The sequence below is a fragment of the Artemia sp. Qi Xiang Cuo genome, chromosome 18, assembly GCF_049724085.1.
Source record: "Artemia sp. Qi Xiang Cuo chromosome 18, ASM4972408v1, whole genome shotgun sequence".
In the NCBI taxonomy this organism is placed as follows: domain Eukaryota; kingdom Metazoa; phylum Arthropoda; class Branchiopoda; order Anostraca; family Artemiidae; genus Artemia; species Artemia sp. Qi Xiang Cuo.
Genome location: NC_142811.1, coordinates 37,964,493 through 37,986,812, shown reverse-complemented (window position 1 = coordinate 37,986,812; position 22,320 = coordinate 37,964,493). Strand labels below are relative to the sequence as shown.

At 36.3% G+C, this 22,320-nt stretch overlaps 1 protein-coding gene across 2 annotated transcripts in view; it reads left to right on the top strand.

Annotated features, from left to right (window-relative positions):
- LOC148941469 (uncharacterized) overlaps positions 1-22,320 on the top strand; it is an 86,734-nt gene that overhangs the window by 19,827 nt on the left and 44,587 nt on the right. For both annotated transcript variants that reach the window (XM_089103841.1, XM_089103840.1), the window contains exon 3: positions 16,980-17,030. In XM_089103841.1, coding sequence (XP_088959967.1) covers positions 16,980-17,030 — 51 coding nt within the window. The remainder of the gene's footprint in view (positions 1-16,979; positions 17,031-22,320) is intronic.

Sequence of the window (22,320 nt, the reverse complement as noted above, 5' to 3'; positions counted from 1 at the left end):
CTCTTTTCCTCTTTCCCGCCTCCTTTCACGTTATTTTTTTTTTGCTCTCGTTTATTATAAATTATTATGTGTTACACTGTAATTTGGTAATTTTTTATTTATATATTGTCTTTTGTCGCATTTTTTTTGTTTTTCCTCGTGATAATCCACGTATTTTACCTCTGTATAGTGTGGGTTAAAAATAAATAATAATAATAATAATAAATTATATTGGCCTTGGCGAGTATTTGGGTTTTCAAACCGATAATTAATTTGCCTGTTGGGGATAGGGTTATACGAATTTGGTTGGTACGCATTATAAGGTACTGATTGGCGCAATCCCCCTGGCTATAGCCTATTGCACGACCGGTGCTAAGATTTGTTCTTCTGAACAAATGGTTACCGTAATTTTGCGTATTACCGACAGCATTTCTTGGTATGGGATTGGGGACATAGTGGCACTCTCTCGCTATGTGGCCAACACGATTGCAATTATAACACCTTATTATTGTAGGGTTAATGGGCTGGAAACGTACTGTTTTCTGCCTAGCGGGTTCTGGCGTTTTATTTCTTTTTGCCACTGAGGAATTTTTCCTTGAAAAGAAATTGCGGGTTGCCTGATCACCCTTGAACATTAGGTTCGTGTTTGAGTTGTTTAGGCTATTTATTTTTGCATTACTATGATTATCAGCCAATTTATCAACATCGATTAATCGCTCTAACTCTTGGACTGCAAGATCTAACGTCTGAATATTTTTGGATATTACTGCTCTATATAGTTTGGGGGGTAGCCCTTGCAAAAAGTTATTTAGTATGACTTTTTCATACAGTTGCCCCGAACCACTTCCGTATTTTGCTTCTACAGAAATGCGAATCTTATCGAGATATTCCCTTATATTTTGTGAAAAATCAAAGCTTACTGCTTCGTGTTTTAATTACTTTATAGAACTGGTTTCTATAAACATCGCTTTGAATTTTTTTAACAAGTTATCAGCCGTATTTATTGGCAAGTTGGAGTTATTGCCTAGTGTCTGCCTAACCTGTCTTAGAAGCGTTAATGCCTGGCCACTTAATCGTAGTAGGAGAATGTCTTTTAATGCTTCAACCTCTGTTTTTGTTAATTGTACAAACTGGGTCAATTGGATATTAACTTTGTCAATATCTGTTTGACCATTGTACTCTGGTATAGATTTTGCGATCTCTATATTTTTTGCGACTAACTTTTGCAGTATAAATAACTCACTGAGATCTTCCATTTTTTTTTTGCGTTTATATCAACTTAAAATTTTACTTAACCTATTTTGGGGTAGGCTATTATCTCCTATGAGATATAAGGGTTTTCCTATCGTAGCTTAGTAGCAATAGGCCCAATCAATTTACTTATATGTCTGTATCCCTCCAACAATTAAATTCAAATTACAAAGTTGAAATAGCCTAACTAGTTCGCAGTTTTCCTCCAATTTCCGACACGCGCCATTTGTACCATTGATAAAAATTTTATTGAAGATAATATTTGTCATGGTTTGTGATAGAAAAATTAGTATTTGAATCAAATGTATTCTTACCAGTCAATAACAAAACCCGGCTTACTCAATAAATCAGATATGAATGGCACAGGTTTATTTCCCTATTGTTATTTCTTACACTTGAACCGGATGCCGTAATTTCTCTAATATACATATTAATCGAATTGTACTTTAATAATGATTTTGAATATCTTTGAATTATTTAATTTAATTTAATCCATCAAGTTACGAGGAATTAAGAATTGTTGAACTAGAAATACTCAGGGCTTTGTTTCCGCGGCGCAATTAGATCTTGCTTCAGAGACGCGAATACTTATAGGCTAGCAGGGGTTAGAAACATTCTTCTAAGCTGTGGCGATGACAACTTTTGGTGTTTGCAGGGATGAAAAAACGTGGCCTCTTCTTCTCGGGCTATCTGGAGATCAGATTCCTTTGGGAGCATTTACCTTGGAGACTTGCGAACTAATTACTTATTATTGGACTTGACCCAGACATATAAATGAAATAAACACAGATAAAAAGACAATAGATTTATTGAACTTACATGCTTAGTTGCACAGCAACTGGTCACTTCAATGACAATATCGGTGACCAAAATACAATAAATTCGTCTGAATCTCTCTAGTTCTGTGCTAATTGTTTCAGATCTAAATTCATATTAAAATCAAAAAGGCACATTTACCCCACTCCCAAACGCAGTTCTTTTGCCCTGCGCTGTAAGGACTGCCCGCCATTGGCCCAAGGGGACCAAGGATGTAAATCTTTCGGCCAGTGAATTCTTTAAGATTTTTCCGATGATTCAGGCGTTCACACGATTTTTTGCCATTTAAACTTCCTTAGAAATGTTGTGCATAGCATTTTTTTTGCTACAATTATCTTAGCGAAATTCGAACGACTAGCGTCGTTGTTCGACTGAAGCTAGAATGCAATTTATCTTTTTGCTGATTAAAATTTTTAGACTCTAGGAAGCCGTATTTGAACTCAATTAGGGGACGTTTAATTTCTGCCCGAATCATCTTTAGAAGGAAAGAATCTTGTATTTTAAATATATGGTATTCTACTGCTGGTGCAATAACGAGGTGGCCTGTGCCTAGAGATATACACTAATCCTAGACCACTTAAAATCTCAGCAATAAAAGACAGTGCTGACACACTTTTTGACAACACACACATTACAAGAACAACTATAACAAAAAGGGTTCTTAGGATCGATCATGATAGTACCGAGTATACAACTCCATAAATGCTAATCTAATTTTGATAGAATGGTCAGTGATATTCATAGCTGTTTCCAGTAGTTGTGTGTTCCATGTCTTCCACACACAGCTGGACATAGGGTTTTGACTTGATCTTTTCTGTGGACATTGTGGTTATATTTTGTGTTGGTGCTGATGGGTACTATTACATTCTCAAAAAGTGAGTTGGATTGGTATTATAAACATCTTTAGTATTGGGTAAGACAATATAAAAAAGTGATTATTTTTATATTAATTTTTTTTCTGGCAGGTGTTAAATAATGGTTAGTCTTTTGGCTAATGCTTCTATGTTCAGTAAATGAAACCAAAGCTCCAAGTTCTTTTCAGTGTAAAAACGAAGTAGGTAGCCCATGAAGTTAATATAGAAGCATACCTGTACACAAGAGAAGCCCTCTTCCTCCTCTCAGGCTAGTCCGAAGAACTCTCTTTCCTGAAAACATTGGTAGTCCATAAATGATTTTTTTCCCTTGTGTTTCTGTTTCTTACCCCCTTCCTCTAAATAAACGTTTCTGAAATATCCCTCTTTTCTCCTAGTTAGATCTGTGTTCACCGATGTGTTTAAATCAAACAAAAAAATATAACCTTTTTACTGTATTTTTTTTATTTCTATCACTATTTTTAGAGTAGTTATATATAGGCTAATTATGCAACGGCCTTTTTATAGTGGGTTGTTGATTAAGATGGAGAGAATAGAGGAGTTTATCTTTATAATGTTGCAAGAATTCGTGTTGAGTATCTCAATAAATTAAAAAAGAAATTAATATTACAAATGTTACTTGAGCATCATATGTGAAGAGGAAGATATAGAGATAAGATAAAGAAAAGATATTAATTTCAAAAAAATATCTTTAACAAGCTCATAAATGGTCGAATTCGGACTTCGGAGTCAACAAATCATATGGTTACACGAAAACTGGCAAAAATGCAAAAAATAACGTCGAAAAAGAAAAATCATAATGAATAATCATTTGTGAGTCAATAATTGACTGTAAAAAGTCAATAAAAAAGTTAAAAATATAAAATCTGGTCAAACTAAACTTAAACAAATGCAAGTCAGAAAAAATTTAAAAGGTACATTATAAAAAGGAGGGCAAAATAAGCGAATAAATACAAAAAAGAACGAGATATAAATATATATATATATATATATACTATATATATATATATATATATATATATATATATATATATATATATATATATATATATATATATATATATATATATATATATATATATATATATATATATATATATATATATATATATATATATATATATATATATATATATATATATAAATATATATATAAAGTTAAAGGGGACACTAAAAAGTGTCAATAATTTAACTGCATAAAGTCAATAAAAAGGCTAAGAAGATAAAACAGGTCAAAAAAGGAGGAGGGGACAAAAATGAGTGAATAATACAAAAAAAGAGAACGAAATATAAAATATATAAAAATTAAAAGGGAAACAAAAAAAAAGTGATGGGGAGGGGCAAAACAAGCAAAGACAAAAAAAAGGGAGAAACTAGTTGGATATTTTATTAATTTTTTCTGTGATGAAGAAGACAATAGTTTTTTATATCTGGAAGTAATGCAGCGAATGGGGGACAAAATAGGGATGGGCTCAGAAACAGTTCAAGGTGGCCATAATCGGTATGGGGATTGACGTTTGGAAAAAATACTTGCCGTCTGAGGGTTTGTTATTGGGTTTTTTGTTTGCAAAACGGAGGCACAACAAAACCCTCCTGCGCTCAAGCGTTTCCAAACCAGCCTTTTTAGGAGCAGAGAGTATGGCACCTTGCCTTCTTTGAAAACTATTCGTAAGGCTCTTATTTGGATTGAATAAATTTTTTCGATTCTTTGCGAGAGGTACCAGGGTGCCAAACTGGTCAAGCATATTCGAGATGTGAGCGGACAAAAGACGTGTAAATCCCTAAGGAATGGGAAGGGGGGACGCTAAATTTATTTAGGAACTGAAGCAGGGAGGTAGACACATTAGCTATATGGATGATATCTTTAATTTGGATATCCCACTTTAAATTTGAAGAAATTGTGACGCCAAGTAGTTTAAATGAGGACACAGAAATTTCAGGAGGGATAGAATTAAGAAAACAGGGCGAGAATTTGAGGAAAGAAATCGGCATTATCATGGGCTTAGAGGGTCGCTTATTAAATTTCTGAAGCAATTTTCAATAACCGTTAGGTCATCGGCAAATTTCGATCGGTCAGGAAAATCCTTCGTGAGGCTGTCAATCATGACTAAAAAAGGAGGGGATCTAGGAGAGTACCTTGGGGTATACGATTTTGGACAGAAAGAGGATTTGAATAATGATTTCGGTATTTGACAACCTGCTATCTATTTGTTAAGAAAGGGGCAACCAATTTCACCAGTAAGGGATCAGTATTGAATTCGCTGACAACTTTCTCAATTAAAATATTGTGGTTAACAAAGTCAAATGCATTCTGAAGGTAGAATGAAATTAAATTTAGTCAGTAATTAGGTTTTTCGAGGATTTTCTCGATGTGGTCGATAAGAGAAACGAGGCAGTGGGAAGTAGATTTTAGGTTCCCGAATTGCCTCAGGTGAGTTAGAGGTAGGATTTTTTCCTTTAGCCAATCTGCAAGGAGTCATTCATAAGGTTTCGAGAAAATAGGAGTAAGAGTAATAGGACGAACGCCTTCAAAATCAGGCTTTCCGTTTTTCTTTTTCAAAGCGTTATGAAACCCTGTTTCTAAATTGTTGGAATTCGCCGAGACTCCGTAATCTCGTTAAACAGGACAGACAAGGGCTTAGAAAGGAAGTCACTGAAGGCACTAACAAGAGGAAACGGGATATGCAAAGAACAAACACTTGTTTTTCTTAGTTTTTCAATTCTTCTTCCTGTCTCAGACGGGAAAACAGTGGGAAAAGGGCTCCTGTTGGTAATTGATCAGACAATGCTGGAAGGCTCTGGACAATAGAAGTGAGGAATTTATTTAGATTATTGGCAGTAACATCAGGGGACTCGGGTAGATTGAAGTTGAGCTGCCCAAGCCTCCTGCCACACAGCTTTTTAACCTCGGAATACCAATTTTTTGGTTTGTTAGTGAAAAATTTTTTCACCTTATTTTTATAGTACGATCGTGCCAATTTACGAATTTCTCTTTTAATTGATTTTCTTAACTTATTGGCCTCATCCGGTTTACCATTTTTGAAAAGTTTCAATTTGGTTCTAATTAGGGTTTTTGTAGTTTGTTTAATAAAGGGTTTATCACTGGAGCACCATTTAAATAATTTTTTTCTGGGAAGCAAATTTGATATTTATCAATTAGCTTACTATGGAACGTAGCCATTTTCTCATCAAGATTTTTAAACTATAAATGTCACACCAATCTTCAGTGTTCAACCACATACTAAAAGAAAGAAGACCAGAATTTTGAAGAGTGCAGTAAGTGCCATAAGTTATTGAGAAAGAATGCTTAAAATTTGAGGAGGGGAATAAAAGAATCGAAAGATGATAAGTCCCACTTGATGGGGGCAAAGCTGAAGGAGGGCTGTAAAAATTATACATATTAGTTAAAATAACATTAAAAGAGGTATTTCCCCGAGTCGTTGGTATTTCAACAATTTGCTTTAATTTAAGTGGGGATCAAAAAGAAAACAGGCTAGTGCCTTTTTTAATAGTTGAAAGTGATTCGAGAGCAACTAACGCCCCTCTCACGCCCACCATTTCCCCAAACACATCCAATCAAAATTTTGAGATAACTATTTTGTTTAACGTAATTGAAAGTTCTGTAAATTAGGTCTTTGAGGATGACAACCCCCTCAAATCCGTCAGGGCAAGGGTTATAAGTTATGCCCTGGGGGCATATAAGGTGTTTATAGAAAGGGTTGTCGTAGAAAGGGTTGACGGAATAGCTCTGACACAGTCGCTTTGAACCCTAGAGATAAGTTGACAGGTTAAACATTGGCTACAGACTGATCAAAAGTCGGTAAATTGTTCGTTTAAAGTACCTTAGAAGCTTGATTAGAAAGAATTGCTCACAAGAATAGGTCGAACTAATGGAACCTTCAATAGGCTACAGAAACTGCAATAGCGCCAATGCTTCTGTGTATGGCTACTGTACAAGTTTATGGGGATTCCCTTTTCAGATGTAATGCAGATTGTTTGAAGTTAGTAACTGGTATGAAATTGTTTGAAACTGATAACTTCAATATACAATGATGATATATCCAGAATCGTTAGAAGAAGTATACGCGATTAATGGAGCAATCTTAGGGTTTTTGGTAAAGATGACAAACCTGAAGTATAGTTGTCAGAAGAATGTTTTACTTTATCAACTACTACTACTACCAACAACTCACTGCAGCACCAAGCCCCCTGAGGCCAACACAGCTACGGACGCTCCTCTGAAGCAATCAAGGCACGTCGAGGAGTTACTCCAATTGGTGATATCTATCCTGGCACACTTTTCGGCCCCTGTGTGGAACTAAGAGTCAAAATTAGCGCATTCAATTAGCGCATTGAGTTAGATGTAACTCGTAGTCTGCACTCTGGACAATATTGCTTTTGTTTTGCCATCTGGTCATGCAAAGGTCAACATTCACGGAATAGCTCTGATACAGTCGCTTTGAACCATAGAGATAAGTTGACAGGTTAAACTCTGGCTACAAACTGATCAAAAGTCAGTAAATCGTTCGTTTAAAGTACCTTAGAAGCTTGATTAGAAAGAATTGCTCACAAGAATAGGTCGAACTAATGGAACCTTCAATAGGCTACAGAAACTGCAATAGCGCCAATGCTTCTCTGTATGGCTACCGTACAAGTTTATGGGGGTCCCCTTTTCAGATGTAATGCAGATTGTTTGAAGTTAGTAACTGGTATGAAATTGTTTGAAACTGATAACTTCAATATACAATGGTGATATATCCAGAATCGTTAGAAGGCGTATACGCGATTAATGGAGCAATCTTAGGGTTTTTGGTAAAGATGACAAACCTGAAGTATAGCTGTCAGAAGAATGTTTTACTTTATCGACTACTACTGCTACCAACAACTCACTGCAGCACCAAGCCCCCTGAGACCAACACAGCTACGGACGCTCCTCTTCCATCCCAATCTATTAAAAGCCTCCCTCTTTACACCCTCCCAAGAAGTTCCCATTTCCGTTGAATCTCTCCTTGCGACATCCTCCCTCCCCATTCAGGAGCGATCTGCTTATCTTTTTACCCTAGACGGTTGCCCGAGAAGGATGGTCTTGGGCAATCTGTCATCCTTTATCCGTAGAACGTATCCTAGCCATCTTTTTATTTCTCTCATTATGACCCTACAAAACAGGGTTGGCCTCACGCTTCTCGTACAGTTTACTGCTTGAGATACGTTCAGTCAGTCGGCTACCAAAAAAAATCCGTAGGTAATTTCTATGGAGAACATTTAGCTAATGCTCCTATGTTTTTTGGAGCACCCACGCCTCAAAGCCATACCTGACCACTGTCATCCCTGTACATTCCAATATTCTAACATTAAATTCAGTATTCTAATCTTTGGAAGCTCAAAAAACAAAAGAAAAACCAGCAATTTTTAGCATAAATTTTTTCCTCAAGAGTAGCCACTGCCTGAGTGAAGTTTTCATCATAGGCATCGCAATAGCGCTGCCTAAGTAAAGAACCAGGTTGACACAATGTATTGTTTTTTTCTTGACCAGGGCACTTCGTATTGAGAAGTTGTCGTAGAAGCTTCGAAAAGGGCTCATTCGATTGGAAATTGGAATGGCTAGTGACCTTATTAATAGTCGAAAATCGTTGTAAGGTAACTGTCACCCCTTCCATGCCCACCCTTTCCCCGAACACATCCAATCAAAATTTTGAGATAGCCACTTTGTTCAACGTAGTTGATTTCCACATTGAAAATGTTTTGAGGAGGAAAATCCCCCCACAGCCCTCAGAGCAAGGGTTATAAGTTATGCCCTGGGGGCATATAAGGTTTTTATAGAAAGCTTTGTCGTGGAAACTTCCAAACGGAATTATTCGATTGGAAATTCAAAGGGCTAGTGTAATTTTTAATAGTCGAAAGTGATTGAAGGGTAACTAACTCCCCTCTTATGCCCATCATTTATCCAAACACATCCACTCAAAACTTTGATATAGCCATTTTGTTCAACGTAATTGAAAATTCTGGAAATTAGGTCTTTGATGATGATAACCCCCTCAGAGCCCACAGGGCAAGGGCTATAAATTATGCCCTGGGGGTATATAAGGTTTTTATTGAAAGCTTTGTCGTAGAAACTTAAAAAAGGGCTCATTCGATCTGAAATTCAAGGGGTTAGTGTCCCTTTAAATAGTGAAAACTGATTGTGGGGCAAAAAACCACCCTCTCACGCCCACCTTTTCCCCAAACACATCCAATCGAAATTTTTAGATAACCATTTTGTTCAACGTAGTTGAAAGTTTTGGAAATTCGGTTTTCTAAGGATTACACCCCCCCCCACAGCCCGTGGGTCAGGATTGTAAGTTATGCCCTGGGGCCTATAAGGTTTTTATAGAAAGTATTGTCGTAGAAACTTCAAAAAGGGCTCATTCGATTGGAAATTTAAATGGCTAGTGCCCTTTTTAACAGTTGAAAGTAATTGGAGGGCAACTAACCCCCCTTTCACGCCCACCATTTTCCCAAACACGTACAATCAAAATTTTGAGATAACCATTTTTTTAATCGTAGTTGAAAGTTCTGGAAATTAGGGCTTTCAGGATGACAACCCCCCCCCCTACCTCCCTCAGGGCAAGGGTTGTAAGTTATGCCCTGGGGACATATAAGGTCTTTATAGAAAGAGTTGTCGTAGAAACTTTAAAAAGGGCTCTTTCGAATAGAAATTGAAAGGACTAGTGCCCTTTAAATAGTCGAAAGTGATTGAAGGGCAACTAACCCCCCTCTCATGCCCATCATTTCCCCAAACACATCCAATCAAAATTTCAACATACTTATTTTTTTCAATGTAGTTGAAAGTTCAGGAAATTAGGGCTTTCAGGATGACAACCCCCCCCCCTACATCCCTCAGGGCAAGGGTTGTAATTTATGCCCGGGGGCATATAAGGTATTTATAGAAAGATTTGTTGTAGAAACTTCAAAAAGGGCTCATTCGATTAAAAATTGAAAGGGCTATTGCCCTTTTTGATAGTCGAAAGTGATTGAAGGGCAACTAACCCCCCTCTCATGCCCACCATTTCCCCAAAGACATCCAATAAAAATTTTGACATATTCATTTTTTTCAACGTAGTTGAAAGTTCTGGAAATTGGGTGTTTGAGGATGACACCCCCCACAACCCTCAGGGCAAGGTTTGTAAGTTAGGTCCTGGGGGCCTGTAAGTTTTTATAGAAAGTGTTGTCGTAGAAAACTCAAAAAGGGTTCATTCGATTGGAAATTGAAATGGCTAGTGCCCTTTTTCTAACTAACCCTCCTCTCACGCCCACCGTTTCCCCAAACACGTAAAATCAAAATTTTGAGACAGCCATTTTTTTCAACTTAGTTTAAAGTTCTGGAAATTAGGGCTTTCAGGATGACAACCCCCCCCCCCTACAGCCCTCAGGGTAAGGGTTGTAAATTATGCCCTGAGGGCATTGAAGGTTTTTATAGAAAGGGTTGTCATAGAAACTTCAAAAAGGGCTCATTCGATAAGAAATTGCAAGGGCTAGTGCCCTTTTTAATAGTCGAAAGTGATTGAAGGGCAACTAACCCCCTTCTCACGTCCACCATTACCCCAAACACCGCCAATTAATATATTGACATATTCATTTTTTTTCAAAGTAGTTAAAAGTTCTGGAAATTAGGTGTTTGAGGATGACAACCCCCTCCCCACAACCCTCAGGGCAAGGGCTGCAAGTTATGCCTTGGGAGCATATAAGGTTTTTGTTGAAAATATTGTTGTAGAAAGTTGAAAAAGGGCTCATTTGATTGGAAATTGAAAGATCTAGTGCCCTTTTAATAGTCAAAAGTGAATGGAGAGCAACTAACCCCCCTCTCACGCCCACCAATTTCCCAAACACATTCAATCAAAGTTTTTACATAGCCATTTCGTTCAGCATAGTTGGAAGTTATAGACATTATATATTTGTGGATGATAAACCCCCCAGAGGCGCTAGGGAACGTTTGTACTCTATACACTGGGGGCAAATACGGTTTATATAGATGGTGTTATCGTAGAGATTTTCAAAGGGGATAAATTAAATTGGAAATTGAGAGGGCTAGTGTCCTTTTTAATAGTCGGAACTGATTGGAGGATAACTTACCCCCTTCTCACGCTCATCATTTCCCCAAACACCTCCAATAAAAATTTTCAGATAGACAATTATTTCAACGTAGTTTAAAGTTCTGGAGATTAGGTCTTTGAGGATGACACCCCCCCCCAGAGCTTTCAGGGCTAAGGTTGTAAGTTATGCCCTGGGGGCATACAAGATTTTTATTGAAAGCTTTGTCGTAGAAACTTAAAAAAAGGGCTCATTCGATCGGAAATAGTCGAAAGTGATTTGAGGGCAACTAACCCCCTCTGACACCCACCATTTCCCAAAACAACTCCAATCAAAATTTTGAAATGACAATTTTGTTTAACGTAGTTTCAAGTTTTGGAAATTAGGTCTTTGAAGATGAACCCCCCCCCCCACAACCCTCAGGGCAAGTGTTGTAAGTTATGTCCTGGGAGCATATAAGGTTTTTGTTACAAGGTTTAATATTTGTATGCTACCACTGCTATTACAATTACCACTAATCCCCGGCATATATGGTTCTTATGAGGGGATGCTCGTATAAACTTCATAGAGGGCTCATTTGATTGGAAATTGAAAGTTCTATTTCACTTTTTAAGAGTCAAGAGATTTAAGGGCAACTAGCCCCTCCCCCACGCATTTTTTCCCCAAACCCATCCGCTACAAATTCTGAGATCGCCAGTTTTTTGAAAATTGTTCAAAAATTAGCTAAAAAAACTCCGGTGTCAACACAATCCCCAGGGCCCGGGGGTTAGGCGTTGTAAGTTTTATCCTGGGAGCGTATATGGTTATTATGAAAGGGATGCTCGTATAAACTTCAGAGAGGGCTCATTTGATTGGAAATTGAAAGTTCTATTTCGCTTTTTAAGAGTAAAAAAAGATCAAAGGGCAACTACCCCCCCCCTACGCCCCTTTCCCCCCAAATGCATCCGATAAAACTTTTGAGATAGCCATTTTGTTTAAAATAGTTCAAAGGTCAGATAAAAAAAGGTAAGAAAAAAAATCCGGTGTCGACACAACCACCCAGGGCCCGGGGCAGGCATTGCAAGTTATGCCCTGGGGTATATATGGTTCTTATGGAATGGATGCTCGTATAAACTTCATAGAGGGCTTCTAGTTCAATTTTTAAGAGTCAAAATAGGTCGGAGGGCCCCTAGCCCCCCACCCCTTTTTTCCCCAAACCCATCCAATAAAAATTTTGAGATAGCCGTTTTTTTAAAATATTTCAAAGGTCAGATAACAAAAACTCCGATGTCGACACAACTCCCCAGGACCGGGTGGCAGGCATCGCAAGCTATGTCCTGGGTCTGTATATGGTTCTTATAAAGCGGATGCTCGTATAAACTTCAGAGAGGGCTCATTTGAACGGAAATTAAAAGTTCTAGTCCATTTTCCAAGAGTAAAAAAAAGATCGGAAGGCAACTAGCCCCTCCCGCCGTTCACGCTTTTGGGTTAATTGGATGGATAAACCCATCCGATGAAAGCTTAAGGTGACTATTTTGTAAAAAAATAGTTCAAACATTAGATATTAAATTGGACAGGGACATGCGTTGTAAGTTATACTCTTGTGGTATATATGATTCTTGTAGAAGGGATGCTCGTATAAACTTCAGAGAGGGCTCATTTGATTGAAAATAGAAAGTTGTACTTCACTTTAAAAGAGTCAAAAGAGACCGATCTGCAATAAGCCCCCCCCCCCCCACATCCTTTTTCCCCAAACCCATCTGATAAAAATTTTGAGATATCTATTTCGTTAAATATACTCGAAAAATCAGAAAATAGAAACTTTGGGGTTTACACACTCATTTTTTCACTTCTATATTGTTACTTTGATACCAGTTTTGATATTTTGATGAACATTTTTGAAAGTTTGATTTTGAAATAAGGAATTTTTAAAAACTTGAAACATTTTGCAATCAAAAACGAACAAAAATAAATTAAAAAAAAAACTTTTAGATAAATAAGTTTTTCAAAGGAAGTAAAGGTAAAAATCAGCAGATACAAATACCTGTTAAAATTCAAACTCAAAACAACCAGAAATCATAGGCGGCGCGATAGCGCTGCCTAAGTAAAGAACGATGTGGGCAGAATGTTTTATTTATTTTTCCTCCATACCCGGGCACTTTGTATCGAAGGAGTTGTCGTAGAAACTTCGAAAAGGTTCATTCGATTGGAAATTGGAGTGGCTAGTGCCCTTTTTAATAGTCAAAAGCGATTGGAGGGCAACTAGCCCCCCCCTCCCACGCCCATCGTTCCCCTAAACACTAGAAAATATGTTTTTGAGGAGGACACTCCCCCACAACCCTCAGGGCAAGGGTTTTAATTTATGCCTTGGGGGCATATAAGTTTTTTTTTATAGAAGGCGTCGTCGTAGAAACTTCAAAACAGGCTCATTAGATTGGAAATTCAAAGGGCTAGTGCCCTTTTTGATAGTTGAGAGAGATTGGAGGGCAATTAGGCCCCCACACACGCCCATCATTCCCCCAAACACACTCAATAAAAATTTTAAAATAGCCATTTTGTTCAGCGTAGTTGATTTCCAGATAGAAATATGTTTTTGAGGAGGACACTCCTCCGCAACCCTCTGGGCAAGGGTTTTAAGTTATGCCCTGGGGGCATATAAGGTTTTTATTGAAATCTTTGTCGTAGAAACTTGAAAAAGCGCTCATTCGATTTGAAATTCAAAGGGCTAGTACTCTTTTTAATGGTCGAAAGTGATTAGTGATATATTTGTTGTTGTTGTTTTTGTTTAGACCAGGGCACTTCGTGTCGAAGGAGTCGTCGTGGGAATTTTCGAAAGGGGCTCATTCGATTGAAAATGGAAAGGGCTGATGCCCTTTTTAATAGTCGAAAGTGATTGGAGGGTAACTAATCCCCCTTCCACTCCCCCCCTCCCACGCCCACCCTCCCGTTTGCCCATTATGTTTAAAGACTAAATGTTGCCTTAAGATTAAATCAAAATGCACTGTGATATTGCTAATTCCAAATAAGGCATCTCAGCAGTATTCCAAGAACGACTGAGGGTATTATGTTTAAAACTTTTGGGCTACTTCTGCTTTTAAAATATAACCAAATCAAAATAACGTAAGTGTATCCATGCTATCAAAGAAAGTAAACAGATTTTTTTGTGAATGGTATCAAGTTTTCCATTTCAGGTCAACTAGAAGAGGTATGAAACTAAATTAAACAGTACTATTTGTGTCCAAATTTTTAAAAGGGTGTATGTTTTTAAAAATTGCTCAAAATTTTTCTCCAGCATACAAATAGAAGGCCAAATTATAAATTCTTTAAAAACGAAAAGATTTAAAGTGTCATTTTCTTTTTCCCTGAAAAGACTATGTCAATATAAAACGAACAGAAATTAATTAAAAAAAAACTTTTTCCACAAAATAAGTTTTTCAAAGAAAAGTCAAGAACTCCATTAAACAAAAATGAGCATAAATAAAATCAAATAATCTACCAAGCGTGAAACTACCACAAATCAGCATCGATAAATAAATAAAACCCAAAACGAACAGAAATTACAATAAATAACCGAGTCAAACTCAAAACGAGCAGAAATTAACGTAATTTGGGCGCAAAACCCCTATGCCTTTCCAAGGCCAGAACAAAGTTTGCACTTTACTGAAAAAACACAAATGAATGTGCATTGTCAGTTTAATATACATATACTGATATTTAATAATCAAAATGTTAATATTATTTGATTTATTAAAGTTATAAAAGTAAAAAGATTTATATTATTTTCAGTAAAGTGCAAATTTTGGTCTGGCCTTGGGAAGGCATAGAGGTTTTGTGCCCAATTTCTGTTAATTTCATGCTCGTTTTTAGTTTGACTTGGTTATTTATTGTAGTTTCTGTTCGTTTTGGGTTTCATTTATTTATCGATGCTGATTTGTGGTAGTTTCACGCTTGGTAGATTATTTGATTTTATTTTTGCTCATTTTTTGTTTAATGGGGTTCTTTACTTTTCTTTGAAAAACTTATTTTGTGGAAAAAGTTTTTTTTTAATTAATTACCTACAAAATAGTTCTACAAGATAATCTTTATAAAATACAAATAGTACCTAAGACGTTCAATATAGTTATAAAATACAAAATAGTTCTTACAAAATACTAAAAAACATTTCCTATCAACATTTTAATTATGGCCATTGTTTCAAAGTAGTTGAAAGGTCTGGAAATTATGTCTTTGAGGATGACAACCATCCCCCCCCCATAGCCCTCAGGACAAGGGTCATAAGTTATGCCCTTGGAGTATATAAGGTTTTTATATAAAGTTTTGTCGTAGAAATATTAAAAAGGGCTCATTCGATTGGAAATTGAGAGAACTAGTGCCTTTTTTATTAGTCAAAAGTGATCAGAGGGCAAATTACCCCCCCCCCCCCCCCACGCTTATCATTTCCCCAAGCACATCTTCTAAAAGCCAGTATATGATCTGAATTTTACTTAAAAAATTAATATGAAGATACTGAAAAAATGTGCATTTTCAGTTTAATACACATATGCCGATTTTTATTCCTTGAAATGTTAATTAATTTTTGATTTCTTAAAGTTATAAAAGTGAAAACATTTAAAGAATTTTTTTCAGTAAATTCATTTGAATTTTTTCAGTAAAGTACAAATTATATGCTGGCTTTTAGAAAGCATAATGTTTAGAACCCTACTCAGATTAATTTCTTCTCGTTTTGAGTTTGACTTATTTTAATTTCTGTTCGTTTTTGGTTTCAGTTATTTAGTGATACTGATTTGTGGTAGTTGTATGCTTGGTAGATTATCTTATTCTGTTTTTGTTCATTTTTTGGTTTAATGGAGCTCTTTACTTTTTGTTCAAAACTTATTTTGTGCAAATAGGTTTTTTGATTAATCGCAGACAAAAAGTACGTGATACAGACGTATATATGCCCTACCTTACAATTTTAAAAAATGGCTGGATATCCAGGTGCCTTTTGACTCTCTATGATGGCGTTACCGACTGCTATAAGCCTGAAAAACTTAAGGTAGGCGAGCATAAGCGCCTAATTGATTGGAATCATAAAGTTATTTCAGTTTGACGTCTGTATTAGTTTTGCCCGTGGCCTATAGTAAGGAGAATGTAAATGGTATTTTAGATAAGTAACCTATGCAGGCGAATACATACTGCTGTCTATCTCCAAAAATTTCAGACAATACTCGCATAGATGATATTTTGAAAGATAGGGTCTGGCAGAAGGAGCAATGCACTATCATCTATATTTATTCCGCCTACCTATGATTTGTCTGTTATTTCTAATGAAGGACTCCCACCGCGTCAGTAAAGCTAATAAAGGTGTCCACAAAGCTAATAAACCGTTTTCCATGCATAACTTTGTTGACTTTATTGCTTTCGGAAGAAAGTTGAACCTTATTTAACTTTTTCAAGAAAGTCCTCAAAGTTCAGCCAATAGCAGAAGACTTATGAAAAATTTCAACTAAACCACACACAAATAAGGTCTACATATATAATAAGGTATAACATTTTGCTTGGTGGAAAAATAGGCGTTTAAAAAAGATATTTTAATCCAAGTATTACTTATTAAAAAGAAAAAATGCTTAAGAAGATGGTTTTCTCTGCTCCATGTCTGATTAATTCAATTATTTGCTATGAAAAATTGCTGTAAAGTCAAAAATTCTTGTGTGAGGCCGACAAACTTTATGGTGCGCAATTTAATGAAAAACTCTATTAACTTTGTTAACGATGTGGGAGCCCTGCATGAGTATACATAAAGGAAAATATATTGATTATTGTGGTGGTACTCGTTTTATTGACTAATGCAATGGTACTAAAGGCGTTGGTGGTAAAGTGCTTTTTTTGTGCTATTCAAGGATTCTTAGAAAAAATTGCTTTTCCAGGAGGTATGTTTCTTAATAAATCCTGTTTTCTCTCTTTATAATATTAGAGCAAATACCAAGATATGAATCAAAGCTTACTATGAAAAGCAATTATTGTTTTTATTTCCAGTTGCATTCCTCTGTTTCAGAAAGGAGTGAAGGCTTGGATGAGAAATTAAATGTAAGTTGTTTTAATTTGTCTTACTGCTATTAAATTTTCAGCTGTACCGCATCAAGGGTTTTTAGGCCAAATGGATTTACGGGTGTATTGGTAGAATTCGAGGATATTTCAGTTCTGACTAAATAGACCCTTTTGTTTAGAGTTATGTAAAAAGTAGTGTACAACGAAATTACTCATGCAAAAGTCTTTGTGTATAGAAACGCTCACATCAATTCCAGTTCAGGAGAAGACATTAACGCAATGAAGATATGATAACCGCATTATTGTTACTACATATACAACTCTTGCATTATCAATCTTGTATTACCAATCGTGCAAGTGATATTAAAATAATAACGAGCTGTCTTCTGCTGAATCTGTGTTGAAAGACTCCACCTTTTCCTCTGTTAATTTAGATGGGAACATTGTTCAAGACACATGGGCAAACTATGAGGTTCTAGTTTAAACCCGCATTTAATTATCCAACCTTGATAACAAGGGTAAGGAAGTTCTTATAAAGAAATCCAACTTTCTCTGTTGGGCAGACACCATTCTTAACTGAGTAAGTTACTTAATCTCAAAAGCTGTTTTCTGCAAAGTGTTGATGGAGGCACATTCTTTGGCCCCAGATAACTTTCCAGATGTTTTCCCAGTCCTCTGATGCACACAGCTAAGCATGTCATTGTTATTATGCTTTGTCTCAACCACCTTTGGTGTACAGTTCTTGCGCTTCGTCTCTGAACCCCTTTGGCTAACCGTGTGAACACTGTCCCCGCCACCCTTTGGCTGGAATCGCCATACAAAGTTTTTCTTTTAGAAATAATGAGTGAGGTTTAAACTTAAAAGCAAATAAAAATTATTCCTTCACAACCTATGCAACATACTCCTCTTATATAAAACTATAGTTTTAAAATATAGTTTCTTCTATGATCGGTTGCAGTGCATAGCTACTTCCTCTATCTCCAACCTAAAACCAACCTAAGATCCAATTTTAATGCAGAATCGATGTTTTAATGAAAACCACTAGTTTTTTAAATGTCCAAGCATAGTGGGGAAAAGGTTGAATTTAAGCGCAATTAAACTTCTTGTCTTGAATTTAGGAAAATTCGATTTTATCGTGTGAAAACTGAAAGGAGTTATTATGTGACTAAAATCTACTATTTTTCTTCTGAAAATTAGCATGTTTCTAGCGAATTTTACTGATTCAATACTTTTGGGTTTTCCAGTGGGACGGAAAGGTTCGATCTAAAAACGGAAATAAAGTTAAATCCAATTTTTTTTTTTTTTACAAAGGAGGTAAGGGGGTCGGGCAAACTCATAAAAAACGCCCAAGAAAAGGTAATGCATGAAAATAATAAGAAATTGTTGAGATAAAGCCTTAGGAGCCGTAAAATTTGAAGAATTTGCCCCTCTTCTTCCCTACAGATCTGTATTGACGAAGTGTTTTCTCGAAAATACGTGCACCAGGTTTTATGGAAAAAAATCTCCCTCTTACTCTATTTAATCATTCACAGAAAAATATAGCATATCTTTTCTTACTAATACAAGTCAAAAGTTAAACGAGTTAATGAAATCTTATTCTATTGAATTTTGACTGAACATTTTTATATTATATATTCTAATTATTTTCTATTTAAGTTTACGATATATCTTAGTAACAGTAATATCTTAGAAACAGTTTTGTGTGCGAGTTGAAACTAACAGGGTTTGTTGTGGGGGATATTGAACTAACCAAAAGAAAATATTTGCATCCTATAAATATATGCTTTTTGAGTTATACAGAGTTAACAGTTAATAACTTGAAGATACAGAGTTAACAGTTAATAACTTGAAGACTGCTCTTCATACTCACTGCACTTCATGCTCTTCTATGCATAAGAAAACTTTCAGCAAGGGTAACAACGGATGAGTTGGTGAGTCAGCCAGGAGATTTTGAAATCTCGTTTAGTTTGTTACTTCCAAAATTTGCACATTTCATAGGGGCAGAACACGGTTGCTCACAACTGGAGGTATGTCCTCCAGAATATCTAGCACACTTTGCCGTATTTTTACATTCGGAAGCTACGTGTCCATAATGTTGGCAATTGTAGCAGCGTTTCGGAATAAACAGGAACTTCTCTACCGAAAGAAATCATATTCGATCCGAATACCGTGTCGGATTGCAGAGAAAAGAATGTGTTTTCTCGGCTTCTGCTCTTCGTACCCAAAAGTAAAAAAAATTGTAAAGATATGAAGCAGTAAATCAAACGTTGTTGGAAGAGCCCGAAGAGAAAGCAAGCATGTAGGAAACAACGTCGATCATGATATTGCTACTATCAACGGCCTGTATACCTTTCATGGAATGGGACTTATTGAAGTGCCTACACCTGAGTTACCGGTAACGGAGCTGTTAGTATTGAGAAAAGAAGTAAGTGAAGTTGAGTTGAAGTCAATCATGCGAGTGTATGACATAAAAATGATCAAGATCAAACTAGGAGCCCAAGCAGCAGAAAATCTACTTGTTTGCCACGCTATGTCAGGCTGCGATACACCTTTATTTGTCATAGATATAAAAATACCAACAGAAAAAGGTAATCGCAAAACACGTGCTCCTTAGAATATTCAGCATATAAAACCACTATAATACAGTTGCTGGACTTTCTTGACAAGCCTTTAACACCTGAGAGGTACCCTAATTAACAAAACTAAAGATTGTATTTGTTGAAGTTAGATCTAAAACAATAAATAAAATTAGCAAAAAACATTAATGAAATTAGCTTGTTCTACAAATACTGAATGCATTCATGAAAAGATTTAATCAATACGATCAGTTTTTTTGCAGATCTTCTGAGGCGGGGAAGTTATGTCCTAAATTAGAATCCCTCAGTTGACAAATACAAAAAGGATAATACAAAGTCTTTTGCACCGGAACGACCGCTCTAGGTGAAAACGTGCATTAATTGATGGCATGATAACTAAAGATAGGAAGTTACAATTCTTCCCGAAAATAGGGTATTGCACTTCTTACATTTTTTTGAAACATTATTTGTGGAATAATAACACGTCGTACTCACCAAAATGATCACCAACAATTACGAAGGTCCTGTTATGACCTATGCTGTAATTCTGTCTAGTAGAGGTAATACTTTCACACTTTGCTACACTTTTTTTATTATTTATTATTTATTTTATTTTTAACCCACTGTACAATAAATGTAAAATAGTGGAGTAATACAAATAAAAAAAAGAAAAAGAACAACGACAATCTAACTACAAATATAATCACTAATAAAAAGAACGGATAAGACAGTGATGTGGGCCCAGCCGAAAACTAGCATCCTGACTGATCTTCGCTTGTACCGTTTCAAGCGAGGACAGAATTGCTGTAGCACCATAACGACCAACAAGGCGCCTATTGCACACAGCAAGCGGCAAATACAATAAGAACTTACAGTACCTAAAATAACTGACCTTCATTTGTTTCAGATCATGCTTAGTAAAAAGCGGATACAGCCCAGAAGCGGATAAAATCGCATGGTCACAGAAACTACAGTAGAGTTTAGCAAGACCATGCCTATTAAAACGTCCACGGTTTGCAACTATTTTCGCATAACCAGCTTTTAGCTTATCCTTCGAATCACAAATAAATTTACGCCGGATGCTTCCTACGGATTCACATATGGAAATACCAAGCCATTTGATAACAGGGACACTAGGTACCATAAAGGTGTTGCAAAAAAGGGGAGTAGCAGGGGGATTAACAGCGTTGAAGAGTAAATATTCACATTTCGAAGTATTTAATGATAGGCCTATTTCACTAAGCATAGATCCAACCATGCTAACATTCCGTTCAAGCCTCCTTTTGGAACGACTAATCAGGAGGAGGTCATCAGCATATGGTAAATAAGACACTTCCGAAAAACCAAAAAAAACAACTGGAGGGAATCTTATTAATCACACTCGAAATACAGCATTAAAAATATGAGGCGAAAGAACTCCTCCTTGCCTAACCCCGTATTTAACAGGAATATTTCCAAAAGCACATCCATTCGATTTCAATCTCACATATAAATTCGAATACCAAAAACGTAGCAGAGAAATAATCGATGGGTTTATACCAAGCTGATGTAAAGAATAAAAAGCCTGAGGGTGCACAACACTGTCGAAAGCTTTAGATATGTCTAAAGCACATATATGTAATGATTGACCTTTCGTTTGTGCATCCTTAAAAGGAGAGCAAGCACCCAATGTGCATGTTGACAAGAAATCCCCTTTCTAAATCTAAACTGATTAGCATCATAATTCGCAAAATCAATAATATAAGGAAGAAGCACATATTCAAAAAGTTTGCTAATATTGCAGGTGACAGTTTTAGGCCTATAAGAATCACATTTATTTACATCTTTTCCTCTCTCTACAATTGAGGTAACAGTACCACATAGGAAACTATCAGGCACTAAAGAACAGCAAAGACACATTTGAAAAAGTAGCTGCAAATGTTTTACAAGTTCCCGAGAATCTTTCCGTAAATGAAAAACACTTATACCATCAATATCAATAGACTGAGACTTCAGCCGCCTGATCGAATCAGTAATTATCTCAGCTGACACAGGAGGGACGTGCTTTTGTTGCATTTTTTCGGGAAGGCACTTAGCAAGGAGTTGGGAATATCGGCTATGTACAGCGAAATTAACACGGGAAAAAATATTAGAATAATGTTGGATCCAAGCTGATTGCGGAATATTATCACTCTTATAATCAGTAAACTTAGAAGAATTCGTCTCAAACTTCCACTCTTTCGAACTGTTTGGAAAATTAACTCCAGCTTCACGGACGGACCGCAGTTGTCTTTTATAAGCCGTTTTTGTTTTACGTTTAATATCAAAAACAGTATCACGAGAGGGACGCCCACAAGCAATCCAAATACGTAACCATAGCTTGGCCCGATTTTTCACTTTTTTCAAAAGAGGGTCATAATTCCAAACAAACTTTCGCGTGTTGGACTGAATACATTCAATTGTGACAGCTACTTGTTCGGTTTTTTTCAAACATAAAATGATTTGATGATAATACGTATTCAATTGCAATTGAGCACTGGGTGAGGTAACTCCACAACAAAGGAGTGTATCAGGCCCATTAATAGCACTCAGCAGGCTTGCAAGTATGGCCACATATAGAGGTCAATTACAATAATTCCAATTTTGCCGTTGAAACCACTTTTTTCTACGGATTGGGGAGCATTTATTACTAGTTTAGATGTGACTGACACACACAGAGTTATGGGTATGTGGTCATAATCTCTTACATCTTCATCAATGTGGACAGTTGAAGT